A 22,515-nucleotide genomic window follows, 5' to 3' on the forward strand; every position below is an offset into this window, starting at 1 on the left:
TAAGGATCATACTTATTGCATTGGAAGTTGCGACAATGTATAGAGAGGCTCATTTTATTTCGAGTGACAATCATTAGGAAACTAGTTAATATCAACACTCTATGTTAGACTACCGACGAAAATTACTATTTTCCGTCGCTAGCTTTCAGCCGACAGAAACTAGCTAACTTTTATAGATTTATCTAAAGATCCACAATTTTAGTCCATACAAAATTTAGTTTTTCTATTGTGGTAAGCCTGTATTTGGTTTTGCGCTATTTGCAAAAGGCGAGAAGATAGGGACTTAGTTTTTCTTAAAAGTTCGGAAGCAGAGCGTTGCCAACTTTTTTTTTGCACCATCGTCTGGTAGCCCTACACAGCACAGGACTACAGGAGACCATTTTCGAAGCGAAAAGGTTTCCACCTATGCTTTTGCTTCGCTAATTGCGTGACGAATAAATTTTTTATTTATACAGTTATTATACAAATAATATAGTAACTTCTTTGAGCATATTTTTTGTTTGGTCAGCAATTGGACCAATTTAGAATTTAGAGGGAGAACCCGAAGAAGAAGAAAATGGGGAGCGCTGGGGCCTGGGTGAGAGCTCCAAACGAGGTGGAGTAGCACAGCGGCCTGCGGCCCCTCATGTAGGTGGTAGGTCTGTGTTCTCGAAACAAAATCACATGTGTACTTTCTAGATTTATTTACCAAAGTTAAAGAAGGAAACTCCGACAGACCAAAGTCCTAACAGGTCTTTAACAACCCACGATCTGAAAGCAAAGCAGCAAAGCAGACCAACCCAGCGCAGCGCGCAACACCTCGCCAATTGCGACGCCGCCGCCGTCACTGTCGCCGCAGGAGTGCGAACCACGCTGCCGCCCGCTCCCGCCGCCCAAACAGCTTTATCCGAGCCCCGATTCGCCGGATCACATGCTGCGGCCACCTCTCAAATGACCTCTCAACTCCAGAGCACTTTGCTCCTGCTCCCGCTCTTCGCCGCCGCTGCTTTGGGCCGCGGCGGCGACGCCTCGACTGCGCCGTCGCTGGAGTTCCACCATCGGTTCTCCGCACCGCTGCGGCGGTGGGTGGAGGCCCGAGGGCGCGCGCTCCCTGGCGGGTGGCCGGCTCCCGGCAGCGCCGCGTACGTCGCCGCCCTTGCCGGGCACGATCGCCACCGGGCGGTGTCGGCAGCAGGGGGTAGTAGCAGCGACGCACCACCGCTCACTTTCGCCGAGGGAAATGCCACCCTCAAGGTCAGCAACCTCGGATTGTAAGGCATCTGTCTCTGTCTGTCAGAATTGTGTATGTTTGCGTTTCCGTGTCTGAGAATTTCACCAGAAAATTATTTCCTCTTGATTCTGGTGTAGTTTGCACTATGCTCTTGTGACCGTTGGCACACCGGGCCAGACGTTCATGGTGGCGCTGGACACAGGCAGCGATCTCTTCTGGCTGCCTTGCCAGTGTGACGGCTGCACGCCTCCAGCCACTGCTGCCTCTGGATCAGTAAGAGCTCACCTCTCCTCAGAATTCTGTGGATCTTCGGATCTGTTTGGTTATGGTCAGAAATGAGTATCACTCCACACAGCTGAGTGTTGGCAATAATTCCAACTTTAGAAACTTATGAATTGTTCAGTGTATTCAGGATTTAGTGCATGCTTAAATTTGTGCTGTATCTTGATACCCTTTTGCAAGTGTTATGCTTAACTGCATATCTAAGAATATTTTTGTCACGTTGCAGGACTCTAAGCTGTGACATGTGAAACTCATATTATGGTTAATATTCTATTCTTCTGATATGCCTATTCATGTAACAAAAAGGCTTTAAAGAGGCTCATGGTTAGATTAACATTAAACTCAGACTTTGTAATAATTTTAGTCTGATGCCTGATTTTATCCATCATCTAAAAACAATCTAAAGGCAACGCTTTAATGATAATTTCCCTCCTCTCAAAAACACGTTGATATGCCTAGTGAGTTTCATTCCATGCCTTTTATGTTCAACTGTAGCGAACGTAATTAAACACAAAATTGAAGCTCAATTGAGCAAAAGGCATGTTTATACAAGCCATGTACTAGCATACATCAAAATGTGGAGAATTTGAAGCTGCATTGAGTAATGGGACATTATAGCATGCTGTGTGAAAGGCTATTGATGTGCAGGTGGGAATTCATTATTGTGTTTACTAAGTATATAGCAGTTTTTCCCTATTATTTCTCTCACGGTTAGTGTGTATACTGTACTACTAATCTGGAAATTGATGTATGACAGTAAATTTTTTATGTTGGAACTGTTTACATGTATGTTCCTTGAAATTTATCTTTTATCTCACCATTTGAGTTTCAGGCTACATTTTACATCCCTGGTATGTCGTCAACTAGTAAAGCAGTTCCGTGCAACAGCAACTTCTGTGATCTTCAAAAAGAATGCTCCACAGCATTGCAATGTCCATACAAGATGGTGTATGTCTCTGCGGGCACATCTTCTTCTGGATTTTTAGTTGAAGATGTGCTTTATCTCTCAACGGAGAATGCCCATCCTCAAATTCTCAAGGCACAAATAATGCTTGGGTAATCATATTTCTGGAATCTGGATCTACTTGTAAAATACATTACATGCAGTATCTGAAAAAAAATTTACTTCTTTTTCATTAGTTGTGGACAGACTCAAACAGGGTCATTTCTGGATGCTGCTGCTCCTAATGGTCTTTTTGGACTTGGAATAGATGAGGTTTCAGTTCCAAGTATTTTAGCTCAGAAAGGTTTGACATCTAATTCCTTCTCGATGTGCTTTGGTCGTGATGGTATTGGGCGAATCAGCTTTGGAGACCAAGAGAGCTCAGACCAAGAAGAGACACCTCTTGACATCAACCGACAACAGTTAGCAACCTCTAGACTAGACACCTCTTGACATCACCCCCCATGTCTTGATATCTAATTCCTTCTTTATTTATTTCGTGTTGTCCAGTCCCACATACGCCATCACTATAAGCGGGATTACTGTTGGAAATAAACCAACAGACATGGACTTCATTACTATTTTTGACACTGGTACTTCTTTCACATACTTGGCAGACCCAGCGTATACTTATATAACCCAGAGTGTAAGTAAAACATCTGATATATGATTTTGTCTTCCATAAAGTTGACATAATTTTTTCACCAAATGGGAAGTTAGAAAGACAGATTTTTTCAATGTAACTGTTGCGGTGTACATCTTTTTCAGTTTCATGCGCAAGTTCAAGCAAATCGTCATGCTGCTGACTCCAGGATTCCTTTTGAATATTGTTATGATTTGAGGTTATTTTCTGAATTGATATACTCAACACATTATATGTTTTTCCATTCGATGATAAAATAATTATCTAAGCTAAACTTATCCAGCTCTAGTGAAGCAAGATTTCCAATTCCTGATATAATCCTAAGAACAGTTACTGGAAGTATGTTTCCTGTTATTGATCCAGGGCAAGTAATCTCCATTCAGGTACTTTGAGACCGTGATTCTTTTATTTGTATCTATATAGTGATAATGTCTTTATTTGATAACATTTTGTAACCATTTGTATGTGACACTTCCAGGAACATGAGTATGTTTATTGCCTGGCAATCGTCAAGAGCATGAAGCTCAACATTATTGGACGTAAGTTTGTTACAGTATCATAATAACTCTTCAGTTATTCTATATCATTTCTAGTCTTAGATAGAATTTTTTGCAGTGTTATAATTTACCTACGACCTGAACACTTGTAGGTGATTGCTGCAATGTTATATAGTTTCCTTACAGCTGTTAAAATTTTGCATGCTCCACAATTTTTATCATTTGCCTTTTTCCAACCACAAAGTTTGGTACTTTTCCAGTTGTCCCGCCTGCAAAGGGCTCTAGCTAAATTGGATAGATGGTCATAGTAACACTCCTTAGGTCTTAGGTTCAACTCTTCATGAAAGCTAACTTTAGGCTAAGATTTAAAAAATCCTCTCGTTTGTCCTACACTAAAACATAAGTCTATAGCCGAAGGCGGTTGTTCTTACATGGGCTACAATGTTGATATGGGTGGGACAAGATTTGTTACAGTGGATGCACTAACCTAGTTCAACCAAAAAACTTAAGTTGATGGGAGAAGGTAGTCAATTCAACACCTCCACTCACGTGCAGCTAGAGAGAAAGGCACAGACGTAGAAATAAATGGGTGGAGGCCCAAATAAAGCCTTTGCCACGATTCGAACTTGAGGCCCCTGACTTGTTACCGTGCACGCACTAACCTAGTTAAACCCAAAAATTTAAGCTGATGCAAGAAGGTAGTCAATTCACTTATACACTTCAACATTTTTGATCTACATGAGGGTTTACATGTCTTTTCTTAATGCAATATCCGAGGGCTATCTTCCCATAGGTCGAGTTGTTTTTCTAATTTTTATTATTTGCCTTTTCCCAACCACAATGTTTGATACTTCAACAATTTCCCCGCGTCCAATTGAACGATGCTGATTTCAGTTTATAGTAAAAACCAATTGAGACCAAAAAAATTTAAAGCATTTCTTTTGAAAGAATATAAAACATTTGCAACAGTTTGTCAAATTCAAAATGAATAATAACTTTTTGAGTACCTTACTGAGTAATAAGTATGATATGGCAATACCAGCCAGGAATTTTTTCAGTTCCTTCATGTAAAATTGAAATTATCTTCTGAAATTTGTATAATTATTTCTCTAGCTTAATTTAAATTTTCTACTGCCGTCTTCCTTTAAGTATTCAAGTGAAATATCTCACATGGTCCAGTTTGCCAAAAGAAATTCATTCAAACTTCTTGAAATACTTGTCACTTTTTCCTAAAATGACAAGTAAGCACACTGAATGCAACTTGAAGTTTACATTATTTTTCCAGAAAATTTCATGACTGGTCTTCGTGTTGTGTTCGATCGGGAAAGGAAAATTCTTGGATGGAAGAAATTTAATTGTAAGTGAAACATGCATTCTTCATATTGCCCCAAAACAAATTTGCTTATGATGTTCTGTATGGAATGAAGGTTATGATACTGATAGTTCCAATCCTCTCTCCATCAACTCCCGGAATTCATCAGGTTTCTCACCTTCAACATCTGAGAACTACTCTCCGCAGGAAGCAAGGAACCCAGCTGGTGTTTCCCAGTTGAGACCACTGAACAATTCAGCACCAGCAGCGTTATATGATAGCTTGCTCCTGATGCTTATCTTGGTCCACCTGGCTGTAAATTAGTTTGGTTCTTAAAATAGATACTGTAGAGCTTGACTAGAGGTACACCATAGAGAACAATATTGTTTAGTGGTTACACGTCCTGTAATAGAGATACTTGTGATGCCGATTTTTTATGGCTCATTGTACAACCATTCCCCCGTCTTGTTTTCACTCAAAAGGGTATCTCAGATTTTATCTGTAACCAGAATCTGTTTCTGCGAACTTGTCGTGTGCAAGATGCATCATATAAAATTGCTACACATAGAAGTTTTTATATAAATCATAGAAACATCAAAAACTGGCCACCGGTAGTGATCACATAGGAAAAAAAACTGCCTACTGTTGGCACCTGGTACAAAGGAATTCCATCGATGGAAAACCCATCTTATTCCTCCCGTTCGCCTGCCTACTCGTCGGGGGAGCATGGCACCTCAGCTGGGGTGACCGGAACTTCATCGTCGCGCTCGCCTTCTTCATCGTCGCTGATCTTCCCCAGCGGTGACGAGAAGTCAAGCCGTATCCCCTGCATAACATCCTCATAGGACTCATCCAGATCCTGGGATGCCAACTGGTGATACTCAACCAGCTGCATCAGGCCCTGGTTCTCTCTCGTCAGGTTGGCGTTCTCTTGCGCCAGACGCGACTTCTCTGCAAGCAGAGCCTCCAGTTGCAGCCTCACCTGCACAAGGTGATGCAAATGAGTTTGGTCAGCAAAAACAGCAACAAATGCCACCTGAAAGCTCCAATATTTCATCATATCATTTGTAATAATAAATGTTGCAATTGGTATTTGGTCCTCCAATGCAGAAGCACTCGTCGTTGCGGCATTATTACCAAGTCATCTTCTTCAGGGGCAACTCCATTGTCACACCCCTCTCTGAGCCTCTTGTTCTCCTCCTCTAGCAAACCGCACCTCTCCTGCATGAAGTGCAGCTCTGACTTGATGTTCTTGAGCTCCCTAGCGAGTGCAGCGGCTCTGCTTGCCATTGACACCGCCAGCTGCAGGTTCATTCAGGCACAAAATGGAAACAGAAATCAGCCACGGAAATCATACGTGAAGAAGAGGACATTTGGTATGCAGCCTACACTTCTGGCCCGCTTCAGGTTAGTGCTCTGTGCGATCTCAGCAGAGGCCTGGACATTCCCCTTCCCCAGACCATCAGGACCAGCCGCCGTTTCCTCTCCAGCGGCCGGAGAATTGCTGTCCAGGCCGTTCCGTGGAGAATCTTCCGTGGAGCCGCCACACATCCGCTTCGCCCTGGGCTCCTCCTCCTCTGCCTTCACCTCCTCGGGGCAGGGGCAGGCGCCGCCTTCGCATCCCCTCGCCTGCGAAGAGCAGGTCGCGAGAGCACTCACTCCCTGGGAAATGAATCAGACTATGTATCACGACGGGGATGAAGACGATGGAATTGAAATCGAAGCATGGGGCGGTGTGCTCAAAACCTTCTGCGCGGCGGTGAGGGTGTCGGAGAGCTGTGCCAGAGACTCCGCCACAGAGTCGAGGCCACGGACGAGCATCAGGGAGTCCTCCCGGAGCCGCTTCCCCCGCTCAGATTCCACCCCGCGCTGTGGCAGATGCAGAGCACGTCAGGACCCGACTCGACTCCACGAGAAGCAAACAGGGATCGTCATAAACAGACTATCACCATGGGGGCACCGGCGGCGGCGGCTGGCGGGAGGCCACGGCGGTCCTCGAGGATGGTGTCGACGCGGGTGCGGAGGCGGTCCCAGAACCGTCGGTCGTCGGAGGCGGGGCTGGCGAGCGCCACGGTGGCGGAGTCCATGGGAAGCGCGACGTGGAGAGGTGCGGGCAACGGCTAGTTCCTGAGGTTCGGTGGAGAAAGGACTTGGATGAGATGGAATCGGGGAAAGAGACCTTTAAAACGGGGGTTGTCGCTTCACAACGGTCGAAATTAAGTGGTCTTCGAGTTCACCGATTCCTGCGGCGCGGAGTGTTTATTTCTTCTCTCACGAGTCACGAGATGCGACGTGGGGGATTTACTCCGAGCACTACTGTGCTGTGTGGAGAGGTACGGTTTACCTTTGACCGCAATCAGCTGTTTAAAAATAAAATTTTCCTTAAGATATATCCTTTAGTTAAATTAGATGATGTTTTTAGCTTTTCAATCTTATATCTAAGAGTACAATTTATCTAATTCCTTTATTTAAATTGTAAAATAAATTAGTCAAGGTTGAAGTATCTCTAATGATAAAATAAGTTATAAGAAAATAAATAACATTTATACATTTTTCCTGGATAAGATCAAGTTAAATTATATATCTAAAAATAAAAAGCTAACTATTTTAAAATGATAAGAGTTTATTTATCCTCGATTTAGATTCCAAATAGACGAAATATAAAATTTGCTATATTAGATGTAACACCCTGTCCAATTCCTGGACCGACAGTACTTACCCCTGACAGCTCTCTAGTATTATATATTATCCCCACAGACCAACACGAGTCTTTTGTGCGCACTTTGTCCTCACTCATGCGCACTCGAGAAAACTTTCTAGTCGGTCACCCATCTCAATTGCTCCACAAGCCAAGCACGCTTAACTTAGAGGTTCTCTCGAGAAAGACTTCCAAAAAAGAAGATGCACCTTGTTGATATGTGTACTATATTAATTGTATTAAGCCTTGAACCAGGATATCACCATACCAGGGGCCAGGATATCACAGTAGATAACCAATTAATCTATACCATGTAGGAATGAATAAATTAAAAATGGTATCTAAATAACATCTACATACATATAATCACTTTTACTAAATGTGTTTTGATTTTACATCTAATGTTCCATGTAAGATATTGTTTGGTGCTACCATTCCATAGGGGTTGAAGGAAACTGAGAGGAATTAGGAAGAATTTTGACTTGCTAGGAATTTAAACCCACTCAATACTCTATAATCCATATGATTTGAAATTAAAACAAACATACCCTAGTTTCAATATATACGTAGATCAAAAGCAACGAGGACGATACATAGAAGAATTGAAACACACGTGTTTCCTACTGGTGACACCCCTAATCATCATTTCTTCAACGTTTGTAATCCTATATGCCCGAAACAACTGTGTTTCCTTCTAATGCTCCCAAATTATCATTTTTTCATCGTCGATAATCCTTCATGCGCGACTATACCCGCCTCAATCCTATCTTTCTAGTTCTCATCTACGTGGGCCCTCCCTCACCAGCAGACTACCTAAACCTCCCCACATCCTCTTTATCACGACCTTCTCCATTGTCCACTCTCTAGTGGAGTCCATATCCAGACGTGCATAATGGAAGCCCCCACTACCACTTTGTATGCAGGTGAGGTCTATCTTCTCCTCGCACTACCAATGTCGCCTTCATCTATTCCCCTTATTCTGCAGCGAAGCAAGAGTCTGTCGCACGCCCTCTATTGATCCCGCCTCTTCTCCAGTGGTTGTCGCCCATCCTCTTATAGAAGAATCTAATCCGACTACTTGTTTTTCCTATGCATGTGAGTTTCGACTCCGAGGCCACAAAGCTGGCCACACACAATGTCTATCAGAACATTTGTTCGTCTTCGGTTCAAGGTTCCTCCATTCGTCAATAAGCAACTGGTCGTCGCGCCACCTGCTTTGAAATCTGTATTGTCTTCAAAACACCAATTTAGGGTTGGAAGTTTATTCACTTTGGGGATTCCTTATTCCGACGCCTAATTTAGTGTTGACTCTGATTTGGATGGTACAAGGTTTAGGGTACCCTAGTTTGATTTGTTCGTTGCTTCTTAAATTCAACGTTAGTCCATGTCATATTCTAGCCTAGGAGGATTGTGTGATATCCTTGCCCAAGGCTTAATAGGATTGATAGAATACTCATACCAACAAGGTTCATCTTCTTTTTTAGAAGTCTGTCTCGAAAGAACCTCTAGGTTAAACGTGCTTTCTAGAGCAATCTTGGGATGGTGACTGACGGAGAAGTCTTCTCATGTGCACATGAGTGAGGATAAAGGGTGCACAAAAGACTCATGTTGTTCTGTGGGTATAGTCTATGGTCTTAGAGGGCTACCGAGAGTAAGTACTATCGGTCTTAGATGGTCTATGATCTTAGAGGGCTACTAGGAGTAAGTACTATCAGTCCGAGAATGTACGGGGTGTTACAACCCATGTACAATATGTTCATTATTTCAATGATTTGTGGGTGGTGTTTTATAGTCCAAAGATGAACAAGGATCCATCAATATGGTAGAGAGCATTGCATGTACAATCAAGGGAAACATTGATATCATTAGGATCCTTGTTAGTGGTGTTGTTGTTGACTGTAAACAACCACAAATTGTCTACACCCTTAAGACCATGTTGTTCCAAATTGGAGATATTTGTGATAGGCCTAACAATTGTGACATCTCCATGAAGAAGTATGCAGACATTAAGCATGAAGAAGCTTTACAAGCCAATGATATGTCGAAACCAAAGATAGTTTTGTTGTCATCAGTAGGAAGCTTGTAATTCGCACATACAATATATTTGTTACGCCCTTAAAAGAAGGATTAATTGTATACATGCCATTCAACATTATGTTTATCACCTTATTAAGACACCTAACAAATATTACAAACTTGTATGTTCTGAATGTACTTTTATGTATACCAAAGCACAATGATGGACCAACCCAAGGGAAACCACATATGTTGACCCAATGCACTTCGACTGCAATTACACCCCTAGAATTGAGCTTAGCCCTTTTGAGGATGCCATCGAGATGAATAATGTGTTCAATAATTTCTGTTCCATTGAAGACAACACCATGACCATTGGAGATCCTACATAGCAAAACACAAGGAAGACAACAACTTGTTAAACACCTAATTTGGCAGCACTGGTACTACCGGACAGACCTGTGGAGAAGCCTGGATAGTCCAGAATTATATTAGTTCAAGTCGAAGTCTTGATTTCTTGCGAGATCCTCTAGATTTCTTGTGGGATTTTGTCAAACTTTGATTAGGAAAGGGTCCAGACCTCCCCTATAAATATGAAGTTGTATGGTCAATTAGAACACACACAATCGATATACAAACCAGTTTATGCATTATTTTCTTAGTTTCTTATACCTAGGTTTAGTTTTAGCCATAGTTGTAGTTTCTCTAAACCCTAATATTCACCTATCTTTGCTCTATGTCATCTTGAGGTGTTTTGGGTGGCCTGCTCACTTCAAAGCAACCATAGAACCCCTCCTTCTTGATAGGGTCCCTCCCATGAGGTAGGATCTAGGTTTTTTTTGAGCCTCTGTACATGTCGTGGATAGTCCGACACCTAGTCACGGATAGCCCATGTCAGGCATGGCTTTGGAAGGTACCGAATGCGAACCATGTACGTGCCAGGATCAGAACTCACGTACACAGCGATTGGTGGTTTTCCCAAGTTTCATGAAGGCTGGGCTACGCTTTCCCCTGCATAAAATGTTAGTTGAAGTATTGAAGATATTCAAAATATTCCTTCATCAGCTTACTCTCGAAGCTTTAATTAAAGTTGGAATTTTCATCTGGGCAATGAGGAGCCAAGGGCTGGAACTAGATGGTGACTGCTTCTGCAATATCCATGAACTATCTTACAAAAAATAAGGCAACTGGAGAGGAGCAATATCACAACAATTTTGGCTGTTACTCCTTCGCATATCGCTGTGATGTGAGGCAACATGTTCCGACCTTTTGGAAGAAATGGCCAGGGTCATGGATGAAGCAATGGTTCTACGTTAAAAATGACTTAGTTGGGATGGAGGATACCAAGGACGTAATTCAATGGCCCATTCAATCATGCTTCGGCATTAAGAGGCCTACCATTGTAAACACTGAAAAAGCTCAAGCATGTTTGGTAGCCTTCAACACTGTGTACAGCTACATCAGTTTCAGGGATTTGATGCAAGAACATCTATCTTTCAAAGTATGGCCTCTTGGTAACAAGTGGGAAACGCCGGAGGAAACTAACACCAAATCAAGCGAAGGCGGACTTGTTTATTTGAAGTATACCTACCGCTATAGGGATCAGTTTAGTGAACCAGATGACGATTGGCTTTAAGCCATTGAAGCAACTAGTGATGAATTGTTGGGGGTATACACAAAGGCTGAAGACGAAGCTACGAATACTTCCTTTAGTGCCTGAGGTAAAAGAAGGTTGAATAGGGTGTTTGATGTCATTGGGTTTGTATATCCAGATTATACTTTCCTTGCTCGGAAGAGGGGAGTTAAAAGGAAAGGTGCAGTTGCGACCGCCTCCACAACGCCGAAGCAATAAAGAGCCAAGGTTTTAACCCACCAACCAAAGTCGTACTACTCGAAGCAACCTGCAAGACTACATGTCGCTGAAACTTCTAAAGTAGAGGATGCCGAAGTAGCCGAAGGTAATGTTTTTATTTTTCTTCGATTTGAATCAAAGCATTAGTGATCCAATGTTACTTTTGGAATTTTTCGGCAGGCGATGAAAAGAATCGAGGCAACCTTTGTGAGTGCCCCGCCACCCATTCTTTTGGAATCAACTTCGGAAAAGGGCCACGCTGTGACAGAACAACCGAGGATCCAAGATCTACTAAAGGTGCAAGAGGCGTCGAAGATAATATCCATTCCAGTGGGCACTCCGAGGAATGGCAAAAGAATGGCGAACGTGCTAGACGCTGTTATGAGACCTTCAAAGATGGTGACACCTGCTCCCACAAAGATTTCCAGAGAAAAGGTTGATGAATTGAAAGTTACTACTGACAAAACTACCTCTCCTAACTTAAACAAAGCTGGGCCTTCAGAATCCAATCCGTTAGAACAGAAACTTGAAAGTCTGCATGAAAGATTAGCACTGCAATGCCGAAGGATCAACTTGCGGATTGCCTGGCTTACAACAGCTTGAAGGTTTCTATATTTTATTTTATCTTTTAGACTTATAATTTTTTTAGAATGTTTTTCTATAGTACTTATTATTTTTTTATTTTTATGATTATTTTTATTAGGGTATTATCCTTAGCAAGACTTTAAAAGCGCAGAAAGATGTCGAAGATGAAAGCACACGGATAGCCTTCGGAAATCTGCGATCCGAAGTCATTGACCTTCGGCATCAAGCCGTCAAAAAAGACAAAATTCTTCTTTCTTTAATTGAAAAGCTGAAGAAAAGCCAAACTGACTTGGCTGCGTTCTCTGAGGCAGACCGAAAAATTTCAAAGCTTGAAAAATAGAAGGAAGCTGATGCAAAATTCATAGCTGACTTGGAATATGTTTTATTTGCTCAAGTGGAGCTCCACAAGCCTGAAGTGTTAAGGCTAGAAAAGAAACTTGACGAAGTTAACGAGAATTTTGAAGTCGAAAAAGCGAAACGTGAAATATCCGAGATTGAGCGGAACAGAGTTCAAAAGAATATTGAAGAACTTCGTCAGTCGAAGGAAGAATGTTTTTCTGTTTGTATGCAATGTTGTAATAATTTGAAGAGCACATTTGCTGAAGTTGAAAAATTGAAGGCGAAGTTGAAGCCTGAAGTGCATTTTTGACTGAACAAAATTATATTCGCGGTGACCCCAAAGGTGTAGTTAGATGGATCGAAGGCGAAGTTGAAGCTTTTAATGAAGTCCTCACTGGTAGAGAGGATTTCAGTGCCTACGTGGGTGCCCGAGGGGCCGTATCATTGCTTGAAAAAGCTGGATGTGAACATGCAAAGGTTGTAATTCAGCTAGAATTTACAGTTTCAACGAATGACATCAAGGAACCTTTGGCTGAAGCTATTGCCCTTAGTGGGAAATTTTACTCTAAGGTCTGGGCGAACGATGGAAGGGAGATAGCAGACGAAACTATCAGATAGAGTGAAGAAGAGACCCATCATGCCTCGAAAGAGGCAAGAAGAGCTGAAGAAGATGTGGAGCGAGAAAGACGTATATGTAGATGTTTCTGTTGAGATTTGACTTCATAATTATTTAGCTTCGTATTTGACAGATCGACATCTTTGTGCAGTGGAACTTTCTCCACCTCCAGAACCATATGATCCAGAAGCTGATCCGGCTCTAAGGGGAATCCATGATGAAGTCAAGGTGGTGAACGCAGCAATAGACGAAGATGTTAATACTTTGCTAAACGAAGCTGTTGAAAAGGTTTTGAAAGAAGAAGATTGAACTATTGTAAAGACTTTTCCAATTTTGTGTCTGGAAAACATGTAAATACATTCTAAAGCTTGTATTTTTGTAACACCCTGAATTTGGGGGTATAAAATTTCTTTCTAATTATCTACCAAATTCAGGTGTTACTCTTATCTTTCTCTCTAGTCTCTCTCTCTTTCTTTTAGCTAGAATTAAGTTAATTAGGAAATGGATTAATTATTTATTTTGTCAAAATAATGTGAGTCATGAAATGTTGCATCATGCTGAGTTTAAAGTATTCTTTGAATTGTTGCACATGTTTGAATTAGTTTGAATTTGAATTAGTATTTAAATTTGAATTGAGAAAAATAAAAGGAAAAGGATTTGAAATTCAGAAAATAAAAAGAAAAGGAAAGCAACCTGAAACCCGCTCCCCTCGGCCTTTCAGCCCAAGCCGCCCCAACTAACCCTCCCGAGCGCGTGCGCCCGCGTCCGCTGGTAGGCGGGCCCCACCTGTCGGCGTCGCGCCCTGCCCGCTCACTCCCCCTCTCTTTCTCTGCCCGGTGGGACCGATTGTCGGCGCCAACTCCCTTCGCGCGCGCATTCCCTTCTCTCACTGTCCCACGGACCCCGCTCGTCAGCTCGTTCGCCCGTTCGGCCGTTCGCTCTCGCTGGCACGTGGGCTCTGCCCGTCAGACCCGTCCTCCTCCTCCGCAACTGCTGCCCATGGCGTGCGCCCCGCCCACATCGCCCGAGCACTAGGTAAAGCCCCGCACACTCCCTCAGCTCGCCCCTACCTCACTTTCGCGCTCCCCCGCCCTCGCACTCACCCAGCCGCGGAGCTGTTTCCCCCTCGTCGTCGCTTCACTGTTCCGCCGTTGCCGCTGGACTTCTGCCAGCGCTTTGGCCACGGTGAGCTTTGCCTGAGCTTGGCGCATCGGGAACCCAGAGTGGTTTCCCCTTTCCTCAACTCTACCGCCCGGTCCGCGCTTAACCTCTTCCCTGAGCAGGCCAGAGTTCGCTGCCACCACAATCCTTCGACGTCCGGCCAACCGGAGCCTCCTCGCGCCACGCCAAGTCACCCCGAGTTCCGTCCCAAGGTGAGATGTCTGTTCCCATGCTCGATTTCTCCCAATTCCGCTTTGTCTTGGCCAATTCGGCTTTGCTGGTGTTTGGCCGCGCTAGTTTGTTGCGCCCGCGTAGTGACTGGCTGATATAGCCTGGTCCTGTGCCCCTACTTTGGTCCGTAGTGTTCCCCATACCCTGTCGTAGCTAGCCCAGGCCTTAGTGCACCCTAGACCTCGTCTCCTCGGCTGGAATTCCTCGCCGGAGTTGCCCGACCCGCCCGGAGCACCTTCCCTTCGTTGTTCTCCCGTTTCTAGTCCCGTTCTTGCGGCCGGTAGTCTGCCAGTGAGTTTGCCAGACCCTCTTGACCCGTTCTAGCCTTCCCCGGCGACCACAGACTCCTCGGTGACCGCGTCTGCCTTGTCTCCGGTGACCTCGCCGCCGCGGAGGAAGCAACACCGGTCACCGAGCTGTAAAGCCCCGCATGCCCCATCACAACCGTCCGTCCCCGATCCAACGGCTCAGATCCGAGGATAACGGTTCACGCCCACGTGCTCTGCCCCTAGGCCCCACCGATCAGCGCCTGCGCCCCTTAGCGCTGGGCCAGACTGGTCAGCCCGCCTTCCCCCTTAGGTCGCTGACACCCCACCCCCACTTGTCAACCGCGCTCACTCGCTCGCGCCCGCGCGCTCGCTCACCGATCTAATCCTAGTCGTCCATCTGCGAGCTGGTGGTTGGAAAGGCCCAATACCCCTTTAGTTTTCAGTTTTGTAAAAAAGAACCTCCAGTTCTCTGGTAATAGAACCCGCCATCCCTAGGTTTTGCGCGCAGGCCCCTGACTTCTTTTAAGCAGACCTCTGGCCTTTTAAATAATCGCAGAATTGGACCTAGTTTTATATTTCAAACTTCAAAACTTGTTTATTTCATATCTTTTTCATATGAACTCCAAATTTAGTGGTTCAAATTGCAAAATGTTCATAGGAATATTATCTGTTCAAATAAATTATGTTCATCCACAATATGTGTACTTTAATTTTATGTCTAAGCTATAGGTTAGTGTATGTAATAATTAATTTATGAAATGAGAAAATAAAAAGGAAAACCCTAATGATACTTAGGTGTTTAATTTTGAGATTAATATTATGTCAAGTATGAAGTTATCCATATTATAATTTTGTGTCTCACTAAAATTAGTAGAACTATACTATGTAATCCATAATGTTTAGGGAATCACTAATCTTCAAGTGTACTAATCCCTAGCATTTAGATTATCTTTTGTGTTATAATGTCTTGTCAAACTAGTGTATACCTGAATGCAAATGTTTGGTGTGCTATTCATTTGTCTCTTTCCAAATGTATTGAATGTATGATCGCTTTATTTAGACAACGAGTAGCCCATGGTTCCTGAGTGTGTTGCCGAAGATCTCCCTGAGCAACAACCTGGTGAAGGCAAGTGTCCTTTGACCCATTATGTCCTACATACTTTATAATTCACCGTCCCGCATTACATTATTGAAACCTAAGGATTGACTAGTCTGTATTTACTTATCCTTGTTTACCTTTTGGGTTATCATGGTTAGTGAAAGGGAAATAGGGTTAACCTTTTCCTATAAATAATTTTGGTGGTTGATCGTCAACACAAACACATGGACTAACTAGTTTGTCTAGAATTCATGTATTACAGGTGCATAAGGTTCAACACAAACCAATAAAAGATTCAAGTTAGGGACACATTTTTAAAGGAGCAAAAGGACTTGAGTGTGCTATGGACTGGCGCACCAGACTGTCCAGTGTGCCACCGGACAGTGTCCGGTGCACCAGGGCCGTATAGATGTCAACCAGCAACTCTCGGGAAAACACAGGCACACTCCGCTATAATTCACCGGACTACCCGGTGTGCCACCGGACTGTCTGGTGTGCCAGCGGAGCAACGGCTAACTCGCGCAATGGTCGACTCTGACAGAAGCTACAGTGAGCAACAGTGCCACACAGAAGTCAGAACAGCGAAGTCAGAGGGGCACTGGACTGTCCGGTGTGGCACCGGACTGTCCGGTGCCGCAAGAGGACAAAGCTCCAACGGTCGCCCGAGCTCCGAACCCTAATGGTTGGGTGACGTGGCGGCGCACCGAACAGCGCACAGTACCTGTCTGGTGGCTGATAGTCGCCTAGAGGGGGGGTGAATAGGGCGAATCTGAAATTTACAAATATAAACACAACTACAAGTCGGGTTAGCGTTAGAAATAAAAACGAGTCCGCGAGAGAGGGTGCAAAACAAATCTCAAGCAAATAAAGAGTGTGACACAAGGATTTGTTTTACCGAGGTTCGGTTCTCGCAAACCTACTCCCCGTTGAGGTGGTCACAAAGACCGGGTCTCTTTCAACCCTTTCCCTCTCTCAAACGGTCCTTCGACCGAGTGAGCTTCTCTTCTCAAATCAAAGCCGGGAACAAAACTTCCCCGCAAGGGCCACCACACAATTGGTGCCTCTTGCCTTGATTACAATGGAGTTTTGATCACAAGAACAAGTGAGAAAGAAAAGAAGCAATCCAAGCGCAAGAGTTCAAAAGAACACGACAAATCTCTCTCGCCAATCACTAAAGCCTTGTGTGGAATTGGAGAGGATTTGATCTCTTTGGTGTGTCTAGAATTGAATGCCTAGCTCTTGTAAGTGGTTGAGAAGTGGAAAACTTGGATGCAATGAATGGTGGGTGGTTGGGGGTATTTATAGCCCCAACCACCAAACTAGCCGTTTGGTGGGGCTGACTGTCGTATGGTGCACATGTGGGGGATAGATATCCCCCGGGTCCACTAAAAGAGTAAAAGACCCCACGAAAGGCCCAAGGGCCCAATAAATCGTGAGGTCATTCTTTCGTGGGCCTGGGGAGAAGCAACCAGCAAAGTAGATCGACATGAGGCCGGATTGGTGCAAACCCGAACGGCCCACAACGTCGAGCGATTGACCAAAACAGAAATCCGACTTTCCCGCGCCGGAACCCCCATGCAACGGAGCCATGCAGAGATAAGTCGGCGAGGGTCACGCAGGGATAAACCCAAGAGGTTCACTATCTTTTAGCTACTTGTTGTTATCATATCCGCATGTATTGCCCCACGGTCGAATATATAAGGCCTAGGGGGCACCCCTTCAGATCGATCGACCCTATTACTTAGCCACCCACGTCAACTCTCTGTATTCTCAATCCAGAGAGCTCTCTGTAACCACATTCACCAAGCATACTCACCAGGACGTAGGGTATTACGCATTTCTAAGCGGCCCGAACCTGTAAACCTTGTCCACTGTCCCTCGTGCAATCGGCACGGACCATTTTCCTACAGTCGTCGACACCGTCCTACTTCTAAAAACACCTCGAGGGGCAACCCCGGGTGTGCGGTCGGACCCAAAACACCGACAGCTGGCGCGCCAGGTAGGGGGTGTGTCGACGATCCAAGCTAGCTCAATGGCCGTCACCTTCCACAGCAAGATCACCCTTCGTCCCGGATCAGTATTCTGCTTCGGAACAATCTCATCCGTAGCAGATGAAGAGGGAACTCTACACCGCATTGCGGATCCGCCGGAAAAGAAGTCTCCTCCAACAAACTCCGAAAATGTCGGAGAAGCGCAACCTCCAGCTCTCCGGAAAAAGATCATCTCCGGAAAGTCAGGGGCCGAGAGCCCGCTGACCCGGAGAACTCCACTGTCTGCTTCCCCGACAAAAGAATGGACACAGATCGCGAGGAAGGAGACCAAGGGGAGGCAAGTTGTTCTTTCTGTTCCTCCGCCCTCAAAGGAGAATGGAAAGGTCACCACGACAGCAGCACCATTCTACCCCGACGTCCTCTTCATCGGGAGAGTGGAGTCGCCTACCGTCTCCGACGATGAGCCGACCGCACCCAGAGAAGAACCGCCTCAACGAGAGTCCCGCCAACGGAGGAATCGGCGCAGGAACGTTCGACGACATCACGCGGCCGGAGAACGGGATCCGGAGCAGCCTGTCTCGCGAGACGTGGTCTCGGAGATAGAGGAAACTCCGGAAGAACGCGTCTTCAGAGAACGAAGGAACTCCCGACGACGTGATCGTCGACGGGCTCAAGAACAAGCCGAGCAAGATGCAAGGCAACGCCGGGAGAATCCATTCTTCGGGCGCAACCTGAACCCCGATTTCGCCAGAGCCATGAACACGCCGAGCGAAGTCGGAGGGGTGCTAGCTCGGATAGCTGATGGACTTCCTCGGACTCCCGACGCCGAGGGCTACCGACGCCTGTTCACCCAGGCAGCCAACCATCTTCTACCGCTTGCTCACCCGCCGAACGATCTACGACACGCCATCAACAGTCGCCGAGACGCGCGAAGCTCCATCAATGCTTCGCGCGAACGGCGGCATGAGAACGAGATTCGCCGTCGGGAGGAGTACGACAGGGATCATGGCGTCCCGGCCCAGAGCCAGGCCACCAGAACTGAGTCGGCAACGGCCTCAACTGGCGGAACTACCCGGGGACGGTCGAGGAACCACAACCACAACTCCCCTCCCCGGGACAGACATCGTCCCCGACGACAGGAGGACACGTGCAGAGTATCTGCTCTTACTCCGCGCCTTAGGGCCATTCAATGGTCTCCCAACTTCAAGGTATCCAATGTCGACAAATATGAACCTAAGCAGGACCCAGGGGGTTGGCTAGCCGTCTACACCACTGCTGCTTGAGCTGTCGGGGCGTCTGAAGACGTAATGACCGCGTATTTACCCATCGTCCTCGGGCAAGACGCGCTGCAATGGCTGCGACATCTACCCCGACACTGCATCGACGACTGGGGGGACTTCAGTCGACGCTTCACCGCCAACTTCCAGTCCCTCTCCGACAAGCCGGCGCAACCATGGGACCTCAAATCCATCAAGCGTCGGGGGGACGAGACTCTCCGGTCGTACCTCAAAAGGTTTCAGACCATGAGAAATCGCATCCCCGAGGTTACGGAGGCGGACGTGATCGAGGACTTCTACAGAGGATCCAACGACTCGGCTTTCGTCCGAGCCATACTACAGAAGGCGCCGATTACCTCCGAGGAGCTGTTCCGAGAAGCCGACCTCTACATCACCGCCGACGAGCAGGCCCAGGACCTCATCGGAGGAACGAAGCCCGCACCGGCAGCACCACGACGCGACGCGAACCAACAACCCGACAAACGATGGGAGAAGAGGCCTCGCGAAGAAGTACATGCTGCCGGACCACCTACCTCTCGCGCCCGAGGAGGACCTCGTGGAGGCGAACGCACGCTAGACGACATCCTCGACACCCAGTGCCCGTACCACAAAGACATGCGCCACACTCTTCGCAACTGCCGGGACTTCAAACACTCCATCGGGCACGACCGACCCTTCCAACCTCTACCTCCTCCTCCGCCGAGAGGAGGACCAGATGAACCACGGCAACCCCATCAGCAGGAGGAGGGGGGAGGAGGAGGAGCCTTCCCACGCGTCGACAGGGAGGTCAACATCATCTTCGGCGGACACGGATCGCAGGAGAACAAACGACAACAAAAGCTCAACGACCGCCAGATATTGGTGGCGACCACCGGTCCTCCCGCCCCATACCGGTGGTCAGAGCACCCGATCACTTTCACTCGGGAGGATCAATGGCTTAACTTCGACCATCCAGGCAAATATCCGCTCCTCGTCGATCCGGTGATCCGAGAGAGCCGGGTAAAGAAGGTGCTAGTGGACGGGGGGAGCAGCATCAACGTCACTTTTCCCCGAACACTCCAAGGCTTGGGAGTTCACCTCAAAGAGCTCCACGAGTCGGACACCCTTTTCTTCAGCATCGTGCCGACGGAAGGAGAATACCCGCTGGGCCACATCTACATGCCAGTCACCTTCGGAACTCCGGAGAACTACAGAACCGAGTTCCTGAGGTTCGAAGTGGCGAACTTCGACTGCGGGTACAACGCCATCATCGGAAGGCCGGGGCTGGCCAAATTCATGGCCATCCCCCATTACACATACATGGTACTGAAGATGCCAGGACCACAAGGAATCATAACTGTGTGCGCCGACTTCCAAGGCGCCGCAGAATGTTTCCGAGTGGCCATTCAAGCAGCCCTCAACACCAAGCCATCGACGGTTTCCTCGACACCGGCGAACTCTAAGCCTGGAGAGAACCTCGCAGTACCGGCAAACGAAGCTCAGGCCGCGACCTCTATGCGGCCGACTGAGGATACCAAGAGGATCAACCTGGGGTTCGCTGATGAACGCAAAACTGCCATCATCAGCTCCAGCCTGGATGACAAATAGGAAAGCGCGCTCGTCCAGTTCTTGCAAGATAACCGAGACGTATTCGCATGGCAACCTGCGGATATGCCGGGAGTCCCGAGAGAACTGGTCGAGCACAAATTGAAGGTCTACCCCCAGGCGAGGCCGATTCGGCAAAAGCTACGTCGTTTCACGCCCGACAAGAGAGAGGCCATTCACGCCGAGTTAGCTCGCTTGGTCGCGGCTGGATTTATTAGAGAAGTATTACACCCCGAGTGGTTAGCCAACCCTGTTCTTGTACTCAAAAAGAATAAAGTGGATTGGCGCATGTGCGTCGACTATACTGATCTCAACAAACACTGTCCGAAGGATCCCTTCGGGCTCCCAAGGATAGATCAGGTGGTGGACTCCACCGCTGGATGTTCTGTGCTGTCTTTCTTAGATTGCTATTCCGGGTATCATCAGATTAGTTTGGCGAAGGAAGACGAGGAAAAAACAGCGTTCATCACTCCGTTTGGTGCTTTCTGTTATACCTCCATGCCGTTTGGCCTCAAAAACGCTGGAGCGACCTATCAGAGAGCCATTCAAACATGCTTAGCCGATCACTGGGGCAAGCGTGTGGAGGCCTACGTAGATGATGTGGTAATCAAAACGGAGAATTCGGAGGATTTCATTGAAGACTTACAGCTGGTTTTCAATAGTCTGAGACGGTATAGATGGAAGCTTAATCCTGAAAAATGTGTTTTTGGGGTACCAGCTGGAAAGTTACTCGGGTTTATCGTCAGCCACCGGGGAATTGAAGCTAATCCAGAAAAGATTGAAGCTATCATGAAGATGGAAGCACCTCGATCACAAAAGAAGGTTCAGCGACTTACTGGATGTATGGCAGCTCTGAGCAGATTTATATCCAGGCTGGGAGAAAAAGGTTTGCCATTTTACAAGCTACTTAAGAAGGTGGATAAGTTTCAATGGACTTCAGAAGCACAAGAAGCTCTAGACGCACTGAAAAAATTCTTGACAACACCTCCGGTACTGAAGCCACCCCGGCGAGCTACGTCAACTCAACCGGCTGAAGATTTGCTACTCTATATCTCTTGCACGACTCACGTGGTAAGCACCGCGTTGGTAGTCGAGCGAGTAGAAGAAGGACATGCCTACCCAGTGCAACATCCTGTTTACTTCATCAGTGAAGTTCTGGGCCCCTCAAAGAAAAAGTATCCTCAAGTTCAGAAGCTATTATATGCAGTACTTCTAACTGCCCGCAAGCTGCGTCACTACTTTGATGACCACAAAGTCATAGTAGTTACTGGTTTTCCGATAGGAGATATTCTTCACAACAAGGAAGCCATTGGCCGAATAGCCAAGTGGGCTTGCGAGCTGGGATCTCATGGCATCGAGTTCCGACCTCGCACTGCCATCAAAACTCAAGCACTGGTTGATTTCGTATCAGAGTGGACCGAACAGCAAGTACCGGATAACCCAGAGACTGCAGAAGTATGGCGAATGTATTTTGATGGCTCGCTGAAGCTGCAGGGAGCAGGAGCAGGGATTTTCTTCACCGCACTTGGAGGCGAACACCTCAAGTACGCCCTCCAGTTGCTATTTCCGGCCTCCAACAACGCAGCCGAGTATGAAGCTCTGATTCATGGACTGAACATCGCCATATCATTGGGCGTCAAGAGGTTGATGGTATACGGAGACTCTCTGGTAGTCATCAGCCAGATAAACAAGGAGTGGGATTGTTCAAGCGATTCAATGGGAAGATACTGCGCTGCCGTCCGGAAGCTGGAAGATAAATTCGAGGGTCTGGAATTCCATCATGTAGAAAGAGATCAGAACACAGCAGCTGATGTACTGTCCAAGCTAGGATCCGGTCGAACTCAGGTCCCACCCGGAGTCTTCGTGCAAGAAATCCAACAGCCGAGTATCTCAATGGATCAAACAGAAGA

The 22,515-nt window shown here is 46.4% G+C and overlaps 2 protein-coding genes across 6 annotated transcripts; one reads left to right on the forward strand and one right to left on the reverse strand.

Annotated features, from left to right (window-relative positions):
• The first annotated feature begins 670 nt into the window (after window positions 1-670).
• LOC100279988 (uncharacterized) lies at window positions 671-5,412 on the forward strand. 5 transcript variants are annotated; one of them, XM_020547666.3, is made up of 10 exons: window positions 671-1,250; window positions 1,348-1,483; window positions 2,325-2,548; window positions 2,633-2,857; window positions 2,946-3,081; window positions 3,204-3,277; window positions 3,362-3,461; window positions 3,557-3,617; window positions 4,861-4,932; window positions 5,003-5,412. In XM_020547666.3, the coding sequence occupies exons 1-10, from the start codon at window positions 931-933 to the stop codon at window positions 5,209-5,211; spliced, it is 1,557 nt and encodes a 518-aa protein (XP_020403255.1). In that variant the 5' UTR covers window positions 671-930; the 3' UTR covers window positions 5,212-5,412. The 5 variants fall into 5 exon arrangements, with proteins under 5 accessions (XP_020403255.1, XP_008667842.1, XP_035820644.1 ...); XM_008669620.4 differs by having other exon boundaries at window positions 5,057-5,412; XM_035964751.1 differs by having other exon boundaries at window positions 3,368-3,461.
• Window positions 5,360-7,109, reverse strand: LOC100191331 (uncharacterized). Its single transcript, NM_001136765.2, has 5 exons — window positions 6,837-7,109; window positions 6,634-6,756; window positions 6,277-6,549; window positions 6,025-6,189; window positions 5,360-5,869 (listed from the first exon to the last, which is right to left on the reverse strand). Exons 1-5 carry the CDS (start codon window positions 6,972-6,974, stop codon window positions 5,597-5,599), a joined length of 972 nt encoding a protein of 323 aa, NP_001130237.1. The 5' UTR covers window positions 6,975-7,109; the 3' UTR covers window positions 5,360-5,596.
• Window positions 7,110-22,515: the final 15,406 nt, after the last annotated feature.

This window comes from Zea mays, chromosome 2 (assembly GCF_902167145.1).
Source record: "Zea mays cultivar B73 chromosome 2, Zm-B73-REFERENCE-NAM-5.0, whole genome shotgun sequence".
Lineage (NCBI taxonomy): Eukaryota > Viridiplantae > Streptophyta > Magnoliopsida > Poales > Poaceae > Zea > Zea mays.

Bases quoted from the DNA above. Each gene is read 5' to 3' on its own strand.
- LOC100279988 (XM_020547666.3), top strand. From the start codon at position 931: ATGACCTCTCAACTCCAGAGCACTTTGCTCCTGCTCCCGCTCTTCGCC. The intron at 1,484-2,324 runs GTAAGAGCTCAC...TTTGAGTTTCAG, and splicing joins CCACTGCTGCCTCTGGATCA to GCTACATTTTACATCCCTGG. The intron at 3,278-3,361 runs GTTATTTTCTGA...AAACTTATCCAG, and splicing joins GAATATTGTTATGATTTGAG to CTCTAGTGAAGCAAGATTTC.
- LOC100191331 (NM_001136765.2), bottom strand. From the start codon at position 6,974: ATGGACTCCGCCACCGTGGCGCTCGCCAGCCCCGCCTCCGACGACCGA. The intron at 6,757-6,836 runs GTGATAGTCTGT...CATCTGCCACAG, and splicing joins CCGCCGCCGGTGCCCCCATG to CGCGGGGTGGAATCTGAGCG. The intron at 6,190-6,276 runs GTAGGCTGCATA...ATGAACCTGCAG, and splicing joins ACCTGAAGCGGGCCAGAAGT to CTGGCGGTGTCAATGGCAAG.